Raw genomic sequence first — 18,928 nt, 5'->3', positions numbered from 1 at the left:
TCCTTAATGGCCTTATTTGTTGTCTTTCCCAGTCCTCTTTCATTGGTGAAAAAACAGTAGGCTGATGAATGGATCAGTGGTTCCTTCCCCTTGTCATTGGTTATCATGGTATGCTTTACCATAAGCAATAATTTTAAACTTTTTTTTGATCCTCCATTTTTTCTCACTATGGTTGGGGAAAAAAACAAAACAAAATAAAAATCTTTTTGTTCTCCCTAGTTGGCTTCACCAACTTCCACTTTTACTGATTATTAGCACTTCTCATACTACTCTTACATGATTCCAGTACCTTCATTTCTCTCTTACTTGCCCTTTCTTAGAGTTTCAGTACTTTAAAAAATATATATAGGGGTGGTTAGGTGGTACAGTGAATAGAGCACCAGCCCTGGAGTTAGGAGGACCTGAGTTCAAATCTTGCCTCACACACTTAATACAAAAACTAGCCATGTGACCTTAGGCAAGTCACTTAACTCCAATTGCCCTCCAAAAAGCAAATTATATATATATATATATATATATATATATATATATATATATATATATATATATGTGTGTGTGTGTGTGTGTGTGTGTGTATACATACACACACACAATTGATGAATTAGTTGCATTTTCCAAATGATAAAACTGAAGTTCAAAGAAGTTAATTACTTGTTAAGGGTCAAAGAATGAATACCTTATCAACATTGGAGTTGGAACCCAGTTACTTGAAGGTCTATATATTTTTTTTCTTCCTCTACACCAGGGGTGGGGAACCTGCCACCTTGAGGCCACATATGACCCTCTAGGTCCTCAGATATGGCCCTTTGACTGAATCCAAACTTCATAAAACAAATCCTCTTAACAAAAGGATTTGTTCTGTAAAACTTGGACTCAGTCAAAAGGCCTGAGGACCTATAAGGCCACATGTGACCTCAAAGCTGCAGGTTCCCCACCCCTGCTCTACACTATATTGCCCCTAAAATTAATAAAGTTTTGTTGTGTCCCTAAAGTTTCCAATGCTTCCTTCCTTGGGCAACATTATATTCAATTTCTCTTCTAGAATAAATGAAATATGGAATAGAAAATCATTGGAAATGTCAGAAATACAGCCTATTCTCAATTAAGCCACTTTGGGATACATGTCTGAGGTGGGGGAGAGCCTATCCTAGTTCATTTTTCTAGCTTCCATTTTAGTATGAGTTAAATGATTAAGTATTGGCTCTTTGATAAAATTCCATCATATTATAATCATAATTCATAAATATTCTAATGATATCAATGTTATTTGTGTTTATTATATTATCATATTTCATAATATTATGTAATAAAAATAACCTCTAATCTATAGTTCCTGGCATATAGTAAATGTTATATAAATGTTGGCTATTTTGAATTTTTAATAGTTAATTCCTGATGATGGCTGACCATCAATGCTCAAGGGAAATATGTTAAATATTTGTGTAAATCATTGAAATTTCCTATCAAATAGAAAAATGCATATCCTTCTTTGTGTTCCCAAATTGAGAAGTTGAAGAATGAGTGAAAGCACTAGAAAGAAAAAAAGGAAGTAGGAGGAAATTAACCTGAAATCTCAATATGGCACCAAGATTATATCCTCTGCTTTCCAAGTTAACAAATAACTTTATATATAAGGAAGAGAAACTGAAAGAGAAAACTCTATACTCAAAATACATCCATGCAGTTTTCCATACCCATGGGGAAACTACCTATGAGCAATATATTTTATTCAATAAAAAGTCGTTCTACTAAGGATTTTGGCGTTTAGAAACAAAGGAACATAATGATTTAAAAGCAAAATAAAATATTTGTGAGTTATTTTTAAAAAAAATATTCTGATATATTAAAGCATCAATAGGATTGAAAGAATAATTACCAAACAAGATACATTAACATAATGTTTTTTTTTATCTTCAGGTGGTATTCACTCTTAGCTTAATCACATTTTTGAGTGAAACATTAGGGTATCTATTTAGCATTATTGATTCTATAATGGAATATAAGTCATTTTCTGTGTATAAAGACCTAAAGATGAAACCGTCCTTTATAAATGTAATGCATGTAACATAGAATAATAGTTCCCAGGTAAGAACTGATGAGACTCTTTATGCACAGCTCATCATTTGCAAATATTACAATTGGAGATAACAGCAACAACATAACCTGAAGGGGATTCAATAGCATCTTTCAATTATGGTCCCATGCTTTGGCAAGATAAGAGAATCCAAAACCTAAGAGAAAATATCTTTTTAAATGGGGTGTGGAGTTCATTTCATTTGTAACATTTTATATGTTCTTACTGTCACATTTCTAATGTTATAACAATGTTTGACATGAATTCCAATTTAGGGCTTGTGTTCTTCGGCCTAAAGTGACTGGTTTTGCTCAAAAACCTCAGTGAAATACTGTGCATGAAAAAGTAAAGAGCTGTAGGGTCTTGTCACTAGTTCTTGGCTTTACCCCTCTTTTGTCTTTTCCTGGTGACAGATCTGAATAAAGCAGGGATCAAGAAATATCCAGCTCTGACAATTTGTTCCAATACCCCTTGTTCAGTGGCCTGGACTGCATGAAATTTCTTTCTTTTTTTTTCTTGGTGACAGTTGCAATAAAAGTGATGGAAAACACAAGGGCCAGCATGTTTGCAATATTGAACCTCAAAAGGGGAGAAAGTGGGTGAGGTTACCTCCTGGTTAGCAGCTGTTAGTTCTTCTTCCAGTGCAGAGACTCTTTCTAAAGAAACCCTCAGTCGCTCCCTTACCTAGAAGAAAAACCAAAACATGTGCAGTAATGTGCTTTCCATAAGTCTTTAAAGGTGTACAATCCATCATTAACATGTCTGTAAAATGGGTTGGACTAGATAGCCCCTTCTAGCTCTAAATATACGATACTATGATATCTCTTTTATGTCTGTAAAACCCTAAATTATCAGAAAATGACACATGATAGTATCTCTGTGCCTAAGCCAGTGTCTAAGGAGTAGGTTGTCCATTGTAGTCCTTCTAACTGTTCAATAGCATGCAGTCTTTGGATGAGGTCCTACATTGGTTTGCATTTTAGTGAATTGTGATTTATTATAAAGAGCAGTTTATCAAGACTGAAGTGTAATTTAAGTATGTTCACTTGAAATTAATTGACTACTAGAAAAAAACACATTAAAACTTTTTATTTCTTTAGGATGCTTAGTTAACTTCCAGTAGACATTTAGTGTCTTAAAAAAAAAACAACAACCCCACAATGCTTTTAATTCAGTGCTAAAGAATGAATGTTAGAAAATTGCTTATTAGTGATATTATTGGAAGAAAAGGCTTGCAGAGTTGCTGAGAAATGGGAAATTACTTGTCTATTTTCTGATCTTGGGATTCAGGAGTGGACTTTTGGGTCCCCAGAAATAGCTGAGGCATGGTACAGTGAAAAGAACACTCATTTTGAAATCAATAGATTTGGGTTCCAATACTGATTCTGTCATTTGCTACCTTGTGACATTGGGGAAATTGTAACCTCTCTAGGCCGTAGTTTCTTAATCTGTAAAATGATAGGATAGGATTAAGTTGCCTTGAAGGTTCATTCTGCTTTAAATATTATAATACAGAACTTGTAAGGAGACCTGAAAGGGGGTGGCTAGGTGGTGCAGTGAATAGAGCACTGGCTCTGGAGTCAGGACGACCTGAGTTCAAATCCAGCCTCAGACACTTAATACTTAACTAGCCATATGACCTTGGGCAAGTCACTTAACCCCATTTGCCCTCCAAAAAAAAAAAGTCAAGGAGACCTGAGAATTCCATTTAATACCTATCTATCTCCATATAGAACAGTATTCTAAATCCCCCAATAAAATGATGGTACTGTTGTCCTCTGGTCCTCATAGCATTTGATACTATCCTTATCCACAAATCATTTTCCTAATTTGTATCATATTTTTCTGTGTATGTCATATAGACTCACTATCAAATTATTAAATTTCTTGGTGCTGAGAATTGAGTCCTATTTATCTACATATTGTATCTTTCCAGGGACATATTGTATCTACCAGGACAGTGCATAGCATATATCTGGTGTTGAGAGATGCTTATCAAATGTTTGGATGATTCATTATCTCCCAGTGATGAATAAGTTGAGAAGCCAGAACAATGGCAGAGTAGATACTGTAGAAGAAGATAGATATTTGAATAAAACCAATATATTTTTCAAATATCAAGTAAATGAAATTCAAAAGAAGCTACATTTTTTTTTCTTAATTAATTCTAGCCCAATGCTATGGGTGGGATGGCTTATGAAATATCCTGCAAATGTGTATTAAAATGCAGAGATTTTGTTCTAGTGGGGTCATGAAAATAGAGGGCATACAGTTAACAGAGGGGGATGGGAGGGGAGGGCAGGGAAGGAAAGGAAATGGAGAAGGAAAGGTTCATAGTTCTAGTGTCTAAAAGGGTTTAAGAGGCCATCTAATTTAAACCTATTGTTTACAGTTGAAGAAACTGAGGCCCAGAGAGATTAAGTGACTTGACCAAAGTCAGACAGACTTTAAACATAGGCCATTAGATTCCAAGGCCAGTACACTTTCCACAGCACAACACTGTCTCACCCTTGAGGCAAAGTGAGTTTCCGTTTAACCTTTAAAAAGTAATATTAATTATTAAACAATACCAATTTAATGAACTTGATGATAGTAATTTTTATGTGAACAAAATACCCCCTTTACTAAAATAAAAATACATTTAGTCATAGAAATGAAAAAAAAACAGATGCTGACTTGGGAGAAAGTGGTATTTATAAATGAGTCATTTCATTTAGCAAATACTGTAAATTTCCATTCACCCAGAATCAATTCAAAATGGTTATGTGAATCAGACTACTTTTTGATCGATATAAAAGGATAGTAATTCTTCATTATGATGATCATGCGTTTCTAAAGATCATAGGGTAATAGATTTAGCACTGGAAGGGACCTTATAGGCCAGTTAAACTCCCTCATTTTATAGATGAACTGAGTTCAAAGGATGCCAAATAACTTGCCCAATGATCACACCAATACTGAGTCAAAGCTGAGATTTGAATTCAGATAATCTAAGTCCAAGTCCAGCTCTCCACTCTAAAATCATTAAGAAGGAAATAATTTTCAGAATAATTGTAATGGCAAGTATATTTGCACAGAGTATTAATTCATGGAAAATCAATAACACAAAGGCAGATTGGCACTTGGCAATACATCTTATGGCATACTAATGTGTACTCATTGATTATAAACCACATCGATTAAGTAACTGAGGGTGGTCTCTAGTGACAAGCCACATGAAAGCCTTGAAGACAATGAAGGCATGCTAATGAAATCAGAAAGCCTGGAAGACTAGCTAAATTATGTGGTCATGACAGAATCAAGCTTGAAAATGTTCTGACAGGTTGGAAACATGAATATAACTAAGACAAAAATTTAGAAGCAATAAAAGTATGGTTCTTCAGATTGCTCAAATACAGCAAGTTGGAGGTCTGACTAAAGAGCAGCCTATTTGTAAAGGACCATAGGTTTTGGGAGATTGCAAATGTAACAGGAACTCATATAATGTCTCATATAATCTAATGGCCAACATAACCTAATTTTTTATGCCGCATTAGTGGAAATAGTGTTAACATGGTGGGAGAATCATATTTTATTTGGCTTTAGTTCAAATGTATCTTAAATATAGTATTCACTCGACATTTTATGAAGAATGTGGTAAAAGTATCTTGGCTCTGTCATTAACCAATTTTGTGACCTCGATTAATAGTCTCTTCAAGCTCTGATACCTTAATTGTAAAATAAAGGGTTTCACCTAGATCATCTGTGAAGTGTCTTTCATTTATTATATTCTTTGTTTACCTAATTCTGCAATACTATAAAACTTGAGCATTACTACAGTAGGCCAAGTGGATCATGAATAGTTTTACAAATCATGTTGTATGAGAAAGGAGTAAAGGATCTAGAAATGTTTTAGCCTGGAGAAAAAGGGATTTAAAAGGGGATATTGGAAGAAGATACTCAAGTTAAAATTAATGAACCTCTTGCAAAAGAGGTGGTAGACTTTTTTTTTCAGAAGACAGAACAAAAATCAATGGACAAAAATTATAAAGGAAGATGTGAAAGTCAACTTAAGGAAGATCTAGAAACTAGAGATGCCCCTTAATCAAGTGACCTCTTAGTGAGATACTAAATTTTTTGTCCTTGGAAGTATTTAAGAAAATACTGGATGAACACCTGTCAAAACACCTGAATGTGTGCACACACACATACATACACACATATCACAAAACCAAACCAAAAAGAAACCAAAATCCCCCCCCAAAAAAATCCCTCCCCTCCCAAGTTCTGTCCCTCTTTCCCCCTCCCCCAATAAAAAGCTGATAGAGGATTTGGCTAGATGACTGGTAAGACTCCAACCAAATCAACAAGTCTTAGGATCTCCCATTAGTCAAGGTATTGAAAAAAGAAAGTCAAATACTTAATGAATGCAGAAAAGTGGGACAAAAAGTTCTAATGACCAATGAGCCACTGAACAACTGGGGCTGTCTTGAGAATGTCCTTTGCATGTAAAAGGCATATGAAAATTAGACCTCTTAATGTTTATGACTGCCAGTATTACTAGTGGGAATTAAATTGATTAAATTAATTTAGTGCCAATGTAATAGCAAAACAGTCAAGTTGAAATATTCACTCTTTCTATATATTGTGTAGGTTGATAAACATACATATCTTACTCAGGTTAAAAATGGAACTCTGTAAGTTTCTAAAAATGATGGTAGATGAAGGGTTATTCTCATGAATTTTAGAATTTCTAGTTTTTCAAAACTTAGGAGATAAATGAACATATATGTATATATAAATCTACTTACTTGAATATACTTATATATCAAATGACTGAGTTTTTGCATTATTCTTTCTGAGAAGATACCCTCATAAATTCTCTGAATTATTCTCTAATTGTTAGCAGCTAAGTACATTATATTCTCAGAGTAGAAAGTCTCTGAGGAAAACCTATCTGGCTATATGATGAGATAAAATTGGAATAATATCCCAGTAAAATGAAAAGACCTATTCATTAAGTGCTGCCACATTAAACATAAATGATGATAAAGGTTGTTCTTCAATAAGATAAAGAGGAAGGTCATTTCCAACTTTATGCTGAATCAACACTATGAATGTCTGAATCAATGCTACAAACAGACATATTAGATATGAGTATTTTACTAATATTCAAATAAATTATTCTTAATACATTTATTCTTATGGGAAATTCTGACTAATTCATTATGTTAATATTATAAACTAAACACTGATCTAATGTCTGTCCATTTCAGAAACATAAAAATAAATGGTTCCTAAACAATTATAAGAACAACACTAATAATAATGAATAACAATGGCATTATATAGTTTAAAAAATTTCCTAACAAAATTCTTTCCTCACCTATCCTTTTAGTTGGGTGATACGTATTAAGATCTCCATTATACAGATGAGGAAGTGACCTCTCCTAGAGTCACACAAATAGCTAGTGTATGATTTAAGAAAGAAATCTAGATTATGATTGCACATTCTGTGTTCCTTTCAACATAACTCAGCTACCATTTAAAATAAATACCACATTCTACTTTTTCTTAAAAACTGGGGCAGGGGGATTATAATAGTTGCATTTTCTCCTCAATAATTCCACTGCTTATAAAACATGTCCTGTTCCTTTATAATAAATTAGGCAAGGTCGATGTGTAGTGCTTGGTATAATGTCTTGCAAACAGAAGTTGCTTAATAAATGCTTGTTTATTGATTGTTTGATGGGAGAACTATAACTCTGGTGATGTGACTTCAGGGCTGTTCCAAAGACACAAAAATAGATGCTTGACATTGGCCGTTTTTTTTTTCAGAAGGGAAAAATAACTGAGCTTAGCACCTAGTTCTCAAGGATGATTAGTCAAAATAAGAAGTTACCAAATATCTCTTCCTACTCTGACCCCATCTTTCTCCCCTTTCAATAGCAGTCTGTCAGTATCTGCAACTCTATCTTCCCCACAAGGCCTTGTATCCCAGAGTGAGGCCATCACAACTAAATTTGTCCATAAAAACTCATTTGAGGTTCCCTTTCATGGTACTTACCCCAAAACTTCCAAATTGTTACTTACAGTTCTGTTGATGTTATGAAAAAGAAGATATTTTTGAGGTTTCCCTAAACATAGACACCCAACATACATGGTCCATGTCCTAAAATTTGCTTCCCAATTGCTCTAAAATATAAACAGCCTTTAGAAATTTTACATGAATCCATCATTGTAGTAAATATAAGTTCTCTATTTTTTAAAAATGATTTACAAAGTTTTTTTTTACAAGAGAGAGGAGACTGTTCACTAAAATATCTTCTTTAAAGAAGATGGCACAGACATTTTTACATGAACAGTTTTGGGTACATACCTCATAATATTTTATTTTAATTACATCAAAAGCTTTCATCAGAAGGATTTTCAATGTCACAGTAATTTCATACCCAACCATATGTTGGGTGAGAATAAAAGGAAACTGAGTCTTCATGGATGATAAATGTTATATGTAGAGCAAATATGACTGGTAGAAGAAGTATCCTTTTCAAACATATTACAATGTTTATTCCAATTCCATTTCTAGGATATCTAAAATCAAAGCTGAAAATGCGATTTGAGATTTAGCCTTGGAACAAAAGTTCAAGATCAATTTTGACACTACATTTGAGGACTGACAAGCCATATGAAGATGTAGGTAGATTAACTCAGGAGACAAGAAATATTTTCTAAATGTTCAAGGCTTACTTTTCATAAGCTTTCTACTATGTCATTTATCAAACAACAGCAAAATAACAACACACAGCTGCCTCTAAGTGCCCCTGATCTATTTAACTATTGCTAAAGTCAAGTATGACCCCTGCATAACTCCTTTGGACAGGGACTGCTTGGGAAGTCAAAGTGAGATCTCACCCAACATCATTATGAAACAGTTGCAGTGAAATAGTCCTAGATTGCCACAAATAATAATTGGAATATATTAATATATATTATCCTATGTATCTTTCCAGCTCTGCCTTCATACATATATCTCTCCATCCATCAATATCTCCATTTATCCATCCATCCATCTCTCTCTCATCTATCTATCCATCATCTATCTGTCTATAGTTCTATCTACAACTGGATCCGAGTTCATCAGCATAGTAAGCTTCTGGTCAGAAATTTCCTTTACAAACGAAGATCAACATCATCTCTGCCAGAGAGGCACTGACCTCACGAATACTGTATTCAAATAGTAGAAGATAATTCAAATAAGGGAGGCAGAGCTGAAAGTGGGTGGTAGCATGGACTATATGGATAGTAGCCTGGCTTAAGAGGAGGTAGCATGGTTGGGGGTCCAAGATCTAGTAAGAGAGGGCTAAATGTCCTCAATTGGACCTCAGTGGTAGACCTAGGAAGAGTAAATATACAGGGGTATTTCATCAAGAAGGCACTTAGCTCAGTGCCTAGCACAAAATAAATCCTTAATAAATGTGTATTGACTGTTTTACTAATCAGAGCTGTGTCTAGGGATAGAAGTTAGATTTCTGATGGAAGAAAGAGGAGAAAGAAGACAGAGTACAAGTGGTTTAGAGATGTATGGTTAAGTGACCAGTCAAAAGTAACCCAATTAGTATGTATCAGAGGCAGTACTTAAAATGAAGGTTTTCCTGACTCGAGGTCAGTTCTCTATCCTCTGTATCATGATGCCTCTCCTCAAATATTATTATTAGATCATATTTCCAATCTAAAAGAATAAGAGAAGAAAAACAGAGATAAGGCCAATCTCTCTGTAATCACTTAGTAAATTAGAATTAGTCTAAATCCACAGAAGGGATTTACCCAAGGTTTAATGAACATACTAATCCCATCCCTTTCTTCTTCTGATATCATACTATTTGTGTGAACATGAATTCTTGCATTGAGCTTTGCACTTGACTTGGCATTTCCATTGGAGTTTACAATAGGCCTCACAAAAATGTCTGAGGCACACTAATAGTTTGATAATCAAGGTAGAAAGATCTGACATATAGCTCAATTCTCAAGGTTTCCTTCTACCTTGATCATTCTTTATATTTATGTATCACTTTAGATTTCAAAGTACTTTCATAAATATTTTCTAATTTGGGCCTCACAACATGCTTGTGAGATCAGTAGAACCACTATTACCTTTCCCCTTCCCATATTAAAAACAAGAAAATGAGGCTTAGAAAAGTCACATCTTTCCAATGTTCACATGGCTAAAACTAGTCAGACCATATTAAGTGCCAAGCTTTTTTGACTTAGAACACAATTTAATTTTTACTATGCTACTGGAGTAGCACCAATCTTTGATTTCCAGGATTCATGTTTTTTCTCCCCTATTCTACTTAGAAGAATGAATATACTTTTCTCCCCACAAAGCTGTGTAGACAAATCACTTTCCAAATCAACAAGGATTTATTATGTACCTTTTGTGTGTAAGATGAGATCAAAAGGGAGGGGGCAATGCTTTCAAGGTGATTATATATTGGATTTTCATCTAAGAAATGTCAAATTGGATCAGTTCCAGAACTATTCTCTACAAATTCTGGGCGAAAGATTAAGGCTGTCCCCTAGATGCCACCAGTGTCCCTTAGTATAATGTTATGATTCTGTCATTTGGGACTTCATGTTAACCATTTTTGATTCTATTTGCATTTTCAGACCATAAGCTCTTGGATAATGAATTCCTTTATTACCAGCATGGAAAATAATAAATATTTTAATGCTTGACTGCTCATGGCAGGGCTTTCTGATTCCAGTGTTATATAATACTAGAACATTGGAATTTTCCTAATACAGATGAATTTAATAGGTTCAGACCCTATCCTGTCCCTTCCTACTAAATTATAACTCTTCTCAACTCTTGTCTTTCCAGATAGAAAAATTATACTTTTAACATGAGCTTATTCTAGGCTTCTAGAACATTAGAATAAAGGATAGTCTCTTGAGTCAACAAAGAGAAATTTCCAAAGTGAACTCCTCCTTTGCCTTTCATGATTTTCATAATTTTAATGAAGCATCACTTTCTGAGAGGAACCATGAAGTTGTAGATAGAGGCCTTGCAGTTGACTACAATCCTGCCTCTAACATATACATGCAAGTATTTGCTGGCAAATGTTTAACAACTAGCACTCAAACACATCGCAAATGTTTTGTTGAAAGTGTATTGTTTATGGAAATATATTTTGCCTGATCATGTTCAACCTATATCAAACTGCTTGACCTTTTGGGGAAGGGAGAGGCGAGGGAAAGAAGGAGAGAATATGGAACTCAAATTTTATTTTTAAATAGTAAAATGTTTTCTTTTTCATGTAATTGAAAAAATATTACACAAAATAAAAAAGTACAAGGTAGTATTAACATTTTCTCCATCACTTTCTTTTTTTAATCAAATACTTTATTAAATTGTAGTTCATATCATTCATTTCCACATTTTGAATTATAAATTTTTTCCCCATTTTTCCCCTACCTACCACCCCAAAATAGTGATCCCACTGGATATCCCCTCTTCCAAACTGCTCTCTCCCATATCTTCTCCCATACCCCCCCCCACCTTTCCAGTAAGACACAATGGATCCCTATGGCCCAGTGCCTGTATGTCTTATTTCCAGTTACATATAAAATAATATTAATGAGAGTATATATATATATATATATATATATATATATATATTTAAATATTTAATTTTAAAACTTTAAATTCCAGATTTATTCCCTTCCTCCCTTGTCAACCACCCTTACTGGGAAGATAAGCATTTCAGTATAAGTTGTACATGTGTAGCTATGCAAAATATTTTCATGGTAGATATATTATAAAAAACTGATTATATTTCGCTCCCTCCTATCCCACTTCCCACTTGTTCTATTCTCTACTTTGATCCTGTCCCTTTTCAAAAGTGGGTGGTTCCAACTTCCCTCCCCCCGAGTCTGGCCTCCCTTCCATCATCCCCCTTCTCATCTCCTTCCCCCCTAACTCCTGTAGGGTGAGATACTATATTTCATGTGTATGTCATTCCATCCCTAAGCCAAATTCAATGAGAATAAGGTTGACCCATTCCATCTTGACTTCCTGTTTTCCCCCTCCACTGTAACCATTTTCCCTCGCCTCTTGTATATGAGATAGTTTACCCCATTCTGTCTCTCCCCATCTCCTCTCATTATATTCCTTTCTCACCTCTTAATTTCACCTTTTAAATATCATCCCTTTTGATTAAATTGGTCCTATGCCCTTTATCTATGTATACCTGTACACGTACATACACACATTCACATATGTATTCATATGCCTGTATACCCTCCAATGTAGACATATATATGTATGTGTATAAACACACACACACACACTTCTATACCTTTCAACTATTCTCATAGTGAGAAAAGTTTCATAAGTTACAATTATAGTTTTTCCTTGTAGGGATGTAAATATTTAAACTTTGATAAGTTCCTTATGATTTATTTTCCCTGGTTACCTTCTCATGCTTCTTTTGCTTCTTGTATCTGAATGTCATATTTTCTCTTCAACTCTGGTTTTTTCATCAAGATTACTTGAAAGTTCTCTATTCCACTGAATGACCATATTTTCCCCTGAAACATGATACTCAGTTTTGCTGGGTAGGTGATTCTTGGTTTTAATCCCAGCTCCTTTGCCCTCCAGAATATCATATTCCAACCCCTCAAGTGTAGAAGCTGCCAGATCCTGTGTTATCCTGATTGTGTTTCTACAATATTCAAATTGTTTCTTCCTGGCTGCTTGTAATATTTTCTCGTAGATCTGGGAATGCTGGAACCTGGCTATAATATTCCTAGGAGTTTGCTTTTTGGGATCTTTTTCAGGAGGTGATCAGTGGATTCTTTCAACCTCTATTTTGCCCTCTTGTTCAAAAACATCAGGGAAATTTTCCTTGAGAATTCTTGAAGGATTGATTTCTAGGTTCTTTTTTTGATCATGGCTTTCAGATAGTCCAATAATTTTTAAATTATCTCTCCTGGATCTATTTTCCAGGTCAGTGGTTTTTCTCATGAATTATTTCACATTTCCTTCTATCCTTTCATTTGTTTGGATCTGTTTAACAGCATCTTGATTTATAATAAAGTCACTAGCTTCCATTTGCTCCAATCTAATTCTGAAGGAATGATTCTCTTCAGTGAACTTTTGAGATTATTTTTCCATCTGGCAAATTTGGGTTTTTAAGGCCTTCTTCTCCTCACTGCTTTTTTGAGCCTCGTTTGCCATTTGAGTCAGTCTATTATTATTATTATTATTATTATTATTATTATTATTATTTTGCTTTTTGGAGGGCAATTGGGTTTAAGTAACTTGGTCACATGGCTACATTTTTTGTTTGTGTGTGTTAAGTGTCTGAGGCTGGAACCGAACTCAGTTTCTCTTTACTCCAGGGCCAGCACTCTATTATTTAAGGTGTTATTTTCTTCAGTCTGGTTGTTGACTCTCATTTCATAATTTTTTTTCCATAATTCTCTTTTCTCTTCACAATTTTTCCTCCACTTCTCTTATTTGCTTTTCAAAATCCTTTTTAAGGTCCTCTGTGGCCTATAACCAGCTCGTATTTTTCTTGGAAGCTTTGGGGCAGGAATTCTGACTTTACTGTCTTCCTCCCATTTAATACTTTGATCCTTTTTGTCCCCCAAATTGGCGTGTAAAGTTGGGTTGCTCTGCTTGCTTTGCTTCCCTCGTTTGCTCATGTTGCCACTCAATTACTTGACTTTTGGGCTTTTTGCCACAGTAGGTGTTGGGGCCTGTAGCTCCTCTTTGGGCTTCAGGTGCCCTCTCTGAGTTTAGGTCTGACATAAGAAGATGCAGAGTAATCAGCAATATGTGCTGACCTCATCTGTAGTCAGGGCACCCTAACCCCTAGGAAGTGCTGAGGTGCCCAGATTGCGTGCTGTCACGCAATTTACACTGTTACCTTGAGACTAATCTCAGGGACTAGGGGTAAGTGCACAGGAGTAAGCAAACTGTTCTGGACACAGCCTCCCTGTTCTCTGATTGGCTCCCCCTACCTTCCCTCAAGAGCTGTCCAAGAGCTCTGCAAATGCACTTTGGGAATTTAAGGGCTGAAGCATGAGGGGGCTGGAGAGAATAGAGGGAGAAATGTAACAACACGCCTGTCCTGCCAAAAAAGCTGTACCTCTTTCCATTTCCACTGACTCAACTTCTCCTTTATGATACCATTCAGGATGTGACTGGGTGCGCATCAAGGGCTGGGAAATGGAGGTAAGACTCAACTAGAAACCTTGGGGTCACAAGAAATGGTGTCCTGAACAGGGACAAACAAAGTATGTGTGGTTTCAAAGGGACCTTTTAGCTGAGCCCCCACGCTAGTGGGGAAAGATAAAGGAGAAGCCCTGAGGGACCAGGGGAATTGTGGGGTTGGCTCAGGATGAAAATGGGGAATCCCCCCCCATCATTAAGTCAGAGGAAATGGAGATTTGGGCTCAATAGCTTAATAAGGCAGTTAAAGGTCAGGGACTGACCCTCCCACTTAAGGACCTAAGGAGATTTATTGAAAAAGTGAAAGTGATCTCTCTGTAGATAATAGACACAGGCTTAGATAAGCAGAAATGGGGCATAGTTGGGGCACAAATGACAAGTTACAAAGAAATTACCCCTGGGCTTCTAGAGGATAAGGATTTTATAATTTATAGCCTGGTAAAAGCAGCCTTTTCTGGGCCTAATCGGCCTGTCCGCCATTTCATGGTGCAAAATGAAACCGAAAGTGCAGGGCTCAAAGCTGCCTCTGTAGAGGACAGACAGACTGAAGAAGGATCAGAATCTAGAGAAGAAAAAGGAAAACATGCTCAGAGCAGTGCCCCTAGTTACAGGGGCTTATTCCCTGATTTACAACAGTTTCATTTTCTTCCACCCCCTGAAAAAGATGAGGATTGGACAGGCCCCTGAGAAAAACTCCATCCTCCTTCTTGGGAGGTTATAGAACAGTCCAGCCTGGAGAAAGCCTCAACCCTGGCACAGCAGAGGGGAGAGGATTTAACGGGGTGGTCTCTTTGCCCATTTTCTGAGCTAAAGGATGCTATTGCTCCTGGAGGCCGTAGGAGAGGATTCACTCCGATAAATTGGAAACAAATAAAAGAATTAAAGGAGGCAATAGTTAAATATGGCCCTACAGCCCCTATCACTATGGCCCAATTGGACATTTTATTTTCCCCATATGTTTTGGTTCCTAATGACTGGAAAGCCCTTGCTGGAGCCTGCCTGACACCTGACCAGAATGCAGTTTGGATGTCTGAATACATGGAGTTTTGCAGGGAGGAACATAGATGGTTAGCCCCTGGGGCTCAAGCAGCTATTATGTTTGATCAATTCATGGGAATAAAGAAGAAGAGGTCTCCTAATTCAACCAAAACAAAAAAGCTATGCCCCCATGGGGGCAGATTGAACATTTTTATATCTACCCAAAGAACTAAAAAACCTGTTACCCCAGGGTTTATATTTCTTGCTGTGATCACTCTGCTTTCTATACAAACTGAACTGGTTCCATCCTGATTTATTTTTCAAGACACCTACCTGTTGCATCACTTGTTCCATATGTAACTGTATTTGTGACTACATGTATTTGACCCCCTCAAGCCTTCATTACTTCTACTAATGTAAATCATTTACAGACGATATAAGTCCATACTACAATTTATTGGAATATACCCCGCTTTAACAGTATTCTTAAACAATGTCTTAGTGGTTATGATGTCATACTGTTTGTAGAACCACCCTCTTTTGGTTTAAGACTTCGGGGGAACCTGCACAAAAGCGATTTCTGGACTTTTACTCATGGGACTAATTGCATCTGTATCTTCTATTCTCCTTCTCCAACCTGTCTATGTATGACTCCTCTCTATGGAATATTGTTTGCATTCATTGTACCCTTGCTCAATGTGTATCCAGTAGGGGTTTGTACTATTATTTTGTCTACTATCATGGATAATTTCAACCACTGTGTCTTTGTATTTAGGTGATAAGTTAAAGTAGAGACTTTCAGCAAAAATTAGATGCTTTAAAGGAAACTAGAATTTTTGAAAGACAAGCTAGAAGAAAATGACTTTTCTTGAAGTTTGATTATAGATTTCACCCTATTTGTGTTATACCCATGAAATATAATAGGTCTAATTAAGATTGGTGAAAAGTTAAAAATCGTTTGGTAGGGATTTTTAGAAATACCTCTATAGGAGTGGATTTGGCACAAATCCTCCAATATCACACATGATATAAATCTCTTACACCAACTTGCCTTAGAAGTCAATCGTGCTGCCCAACAAGATTTGCTACCTGATGAACGTGCCCAAGGTATTATAGATTGGTTCCAACACCTACAGATAAGTTCCTGGTGGGCAAATATACAAAATATACTGATAATCTCTGTTTTGTTTTTGATATTACTTAGTGTGCTTCCTTGCATTGTGAAGTATGTAGTAGGTATTTTTTAAACAAACGCTCTACACCTGGCAAGTGTTCCCACCTTGTTATCCTTTTCCCCTTGATTTGTGAATGCTATATATTATGTAATTGAATATTCTTTTGTTTATGGTAATTATCCCCTCGTCTGTTGCCCTCTCATGCAGATGTCCAAAAGCCCCCCTGCTTTGCAGGACTCATAAGATTTGGTGCTCTGTGCTCTGTGCCTAAAAGGAAGGGGGACTTGTTGGGGCCTGTAGCTCCTCTTTGGGTTTCAGGCAGCCTCTCTGAGTTCAGGTCTGACATAACAAGACAAGAGCAATCAGCAAAATGTGTTGATCTCATCAGCAGTCAGGGCACCCTAACCCCTAGGAAGTGCTGAGGTGCCCAGATTGTGTGCTGTCACGCAATTTACCTGTTACCCCGAGACTAATCTTGGGGACTAAGAGTAAGCGTGCAGGAGTACTCAAGCTGTTCTGGACGCAGCCTCCCTGTTCTCTGATTGGCTCCCCCTACCTTCCCTCGAGAGCTGTCCATGAGCTCTGCAAGTGCACTTTGGGGATTTAAGGGCTGAAGCATGAGGGGGCTGGAGATAATAGAGGGAGAAATGTAACAACACTCCTGTCCTGCCAATAAAGCTGTACCTCTTTCCATTTTCACTGACTCGACTTCTCCTTTATGAGACCATGCAGGTGTGATAGTAATGGAATATAAAGATCCCCCTGTATTGGCTTGGTTTTCAAATTGATTGTGTTAAAACCCAGAGCTTGTTAATCCCACCTGTGGGATTGCCTTGAGTGAAAAGAGAGTCCTGAACTGGGAAGAGCTGGTGACGTCGATTTGGAGAGACACAAGAGAGAGGCAGAAGAACTTTTTGGAAACAGCACTTGTGGAGGCAGAGAGAGACTGAGAGGATTGCTGAGGGCCACTTTGAATTGCCCTGGACTTTTGAGACCTGCCCCTGGAGCTGCCAAGGACTGAGGAGACATGGCTGTTTTGCTGGTACTTTGTCTGTCTGTTTTGATGTTATTTTGCCAGATTTGTCCACTGGTGAAAGACAGACCTGTTGTTGAAGAAGTCCTGGAACCTGGCTGTTGGTTAAGAGCTACTGAGACTGTCCTGCAGACAGAGAGTGAATACTGTCCACTGGTGAAGGACAGTGCTGTTGCTGCAGGGGTCTGGGAATCTTTCTGTTGGTTCAGAGCTACTGGGACTGTCCTGCAGACAGAGAGTGAATACTGTCCACTGGTGAAGGGCAGTGCTGTTGTTGCAGGAGTCTGGGAGCCTTTCTGTTGGTTCAGAAGCCCTGAAGAAGGATTTTCTTGTTGTATGTTTACAGAAATCCTGGGAGAGGGTTTTGCTAATGTTTTCAGGGGTCCTAGCACTGTTCTGCAGACAGAGGATGAATTAATGAAGAGACTGGCAATGTATTTTGTGGCCTTGCTAAGCTTTGTCTCCCCAGGAACAAAGATTGCTGAGAACTTGCCTCCTGTCAAGATGAAGAAAAGACCTCCATTTGGGTATTAAGTGCTGTGCTTAAACTTGATGTAACTCTGGGGTAGATTCAATTGTGATCCAGGGGTGGGGAACTTTTGACCTTTTTGAGTTCTATGATTGAACAAATGAATGTACTTTACTTATGATTGGAAACTAATCTCCATTTGAGAAGAGGGGCTTTGTGATGGACTAAATGAAGGTACAGCCTAGGGGTGGAGTAGTATTTAGAACAGGGACTTTGTAATTGATTGAATGAATGTAAGGTCCTGGGGTGGGGTAGTACTTGGAGATTATTTAATCACACTTAGTAAATGCTGTATTTTGAATGATGTCATGTTTTGATCTTCTCTGTTCTTAATTTGTCACTGAATAAAATGGAGCACCTATGCTGGTATTCTGAACCTTGAGAAGTTGCCTTTCCTTGGCATTACATTACAGCAGGATGTGGCTGGGTGTGCACAAAGGGCCAGGAAATGGAGCTAAGACTCAGCTAGAAATCTTGGAGTCACAACAAGTAGGACTCTGCTATCAGACAGGTGAGCTTTGTCCCAATTGCTGGGGTTTTCTCAGCTGTCAAAGGTATTACTTGGGTGCCCTCTCTGAAGCCTCCACATGCTCTGGCAAGCTGGTCATATACCCCAGGACCTCCACCCTCTCACTTTGTCCTTAGCATCTATGTGTTGATAATTCTGGAAACCACCACAGCTGCTGGTGATCTAAAGTCCCTCCAGCTGGCAGCTGGTCAGGCCCACCCTAAGACTAAAACCCCCAGCTCATGTGGGGATGGGCTCGGCTCCCAGAGCACTGTGCTGGCCACTTCATGCTAGCCTGCCGGGCTGTCCTCAGTGGGAGATTACCTTCTCATTGTCGTTTTGTGGGTTCTTTAAGCTCCAAAGTTTCTGCAGAGTCACTTTTTTCATGAATTGGAGGAGGTGGAAGCCGGA

At 37.2% G+C, this 18,928-nt stretch overlaps 1 protein-coding gene across 3 annotated transcripts in view; it reads right to left on the bottom strand.

The window, feature by feature from the left end:
• The window catches only part of PPFIA2 (PTPRF interacting protein alpha 2), a 737,051-nt gene that overhangs the window by 264,696 nt on the left and 453,427 nt on the right, over window positions 1–18,928 (bottom strand). For all 3 annotated transcript variants that reach the window (XM_069094786.1, XM_069094785.1, XM_069094787.1), the window contains one exon: window positions 2,684–2,758. In XM_069094786.1, the coding sequence (XP_068950887.1) occupies window positions 2,684–2,758 (75 nt within the window). The remainder of the gene's footprint in view (window positions 1–2,683; window positions 2,759–18,928) is intronic.

This window comes from Petaurus breviceps, unplaced genomic scaffold (assembly GCF_028583685.1).
Source record: "Petaurus breviceps papuanus isolate PSGF00001 unplaced genomic scaffold, PetGlider_PUasm1.0 221, whole genome shotgun sequence".
NCBI classification, from domain to species: domain Eukaryota; kingdom Metazoa; phylum Chordata; class Mammalia; order Diprotodontia; family Petauridae; genus Petaurus; species Petaurus breviceps.
Note: the sequence above shows the minus strand (reverse complement) of the source record. Positions and strands in the feature narration are given on the sequence as shown.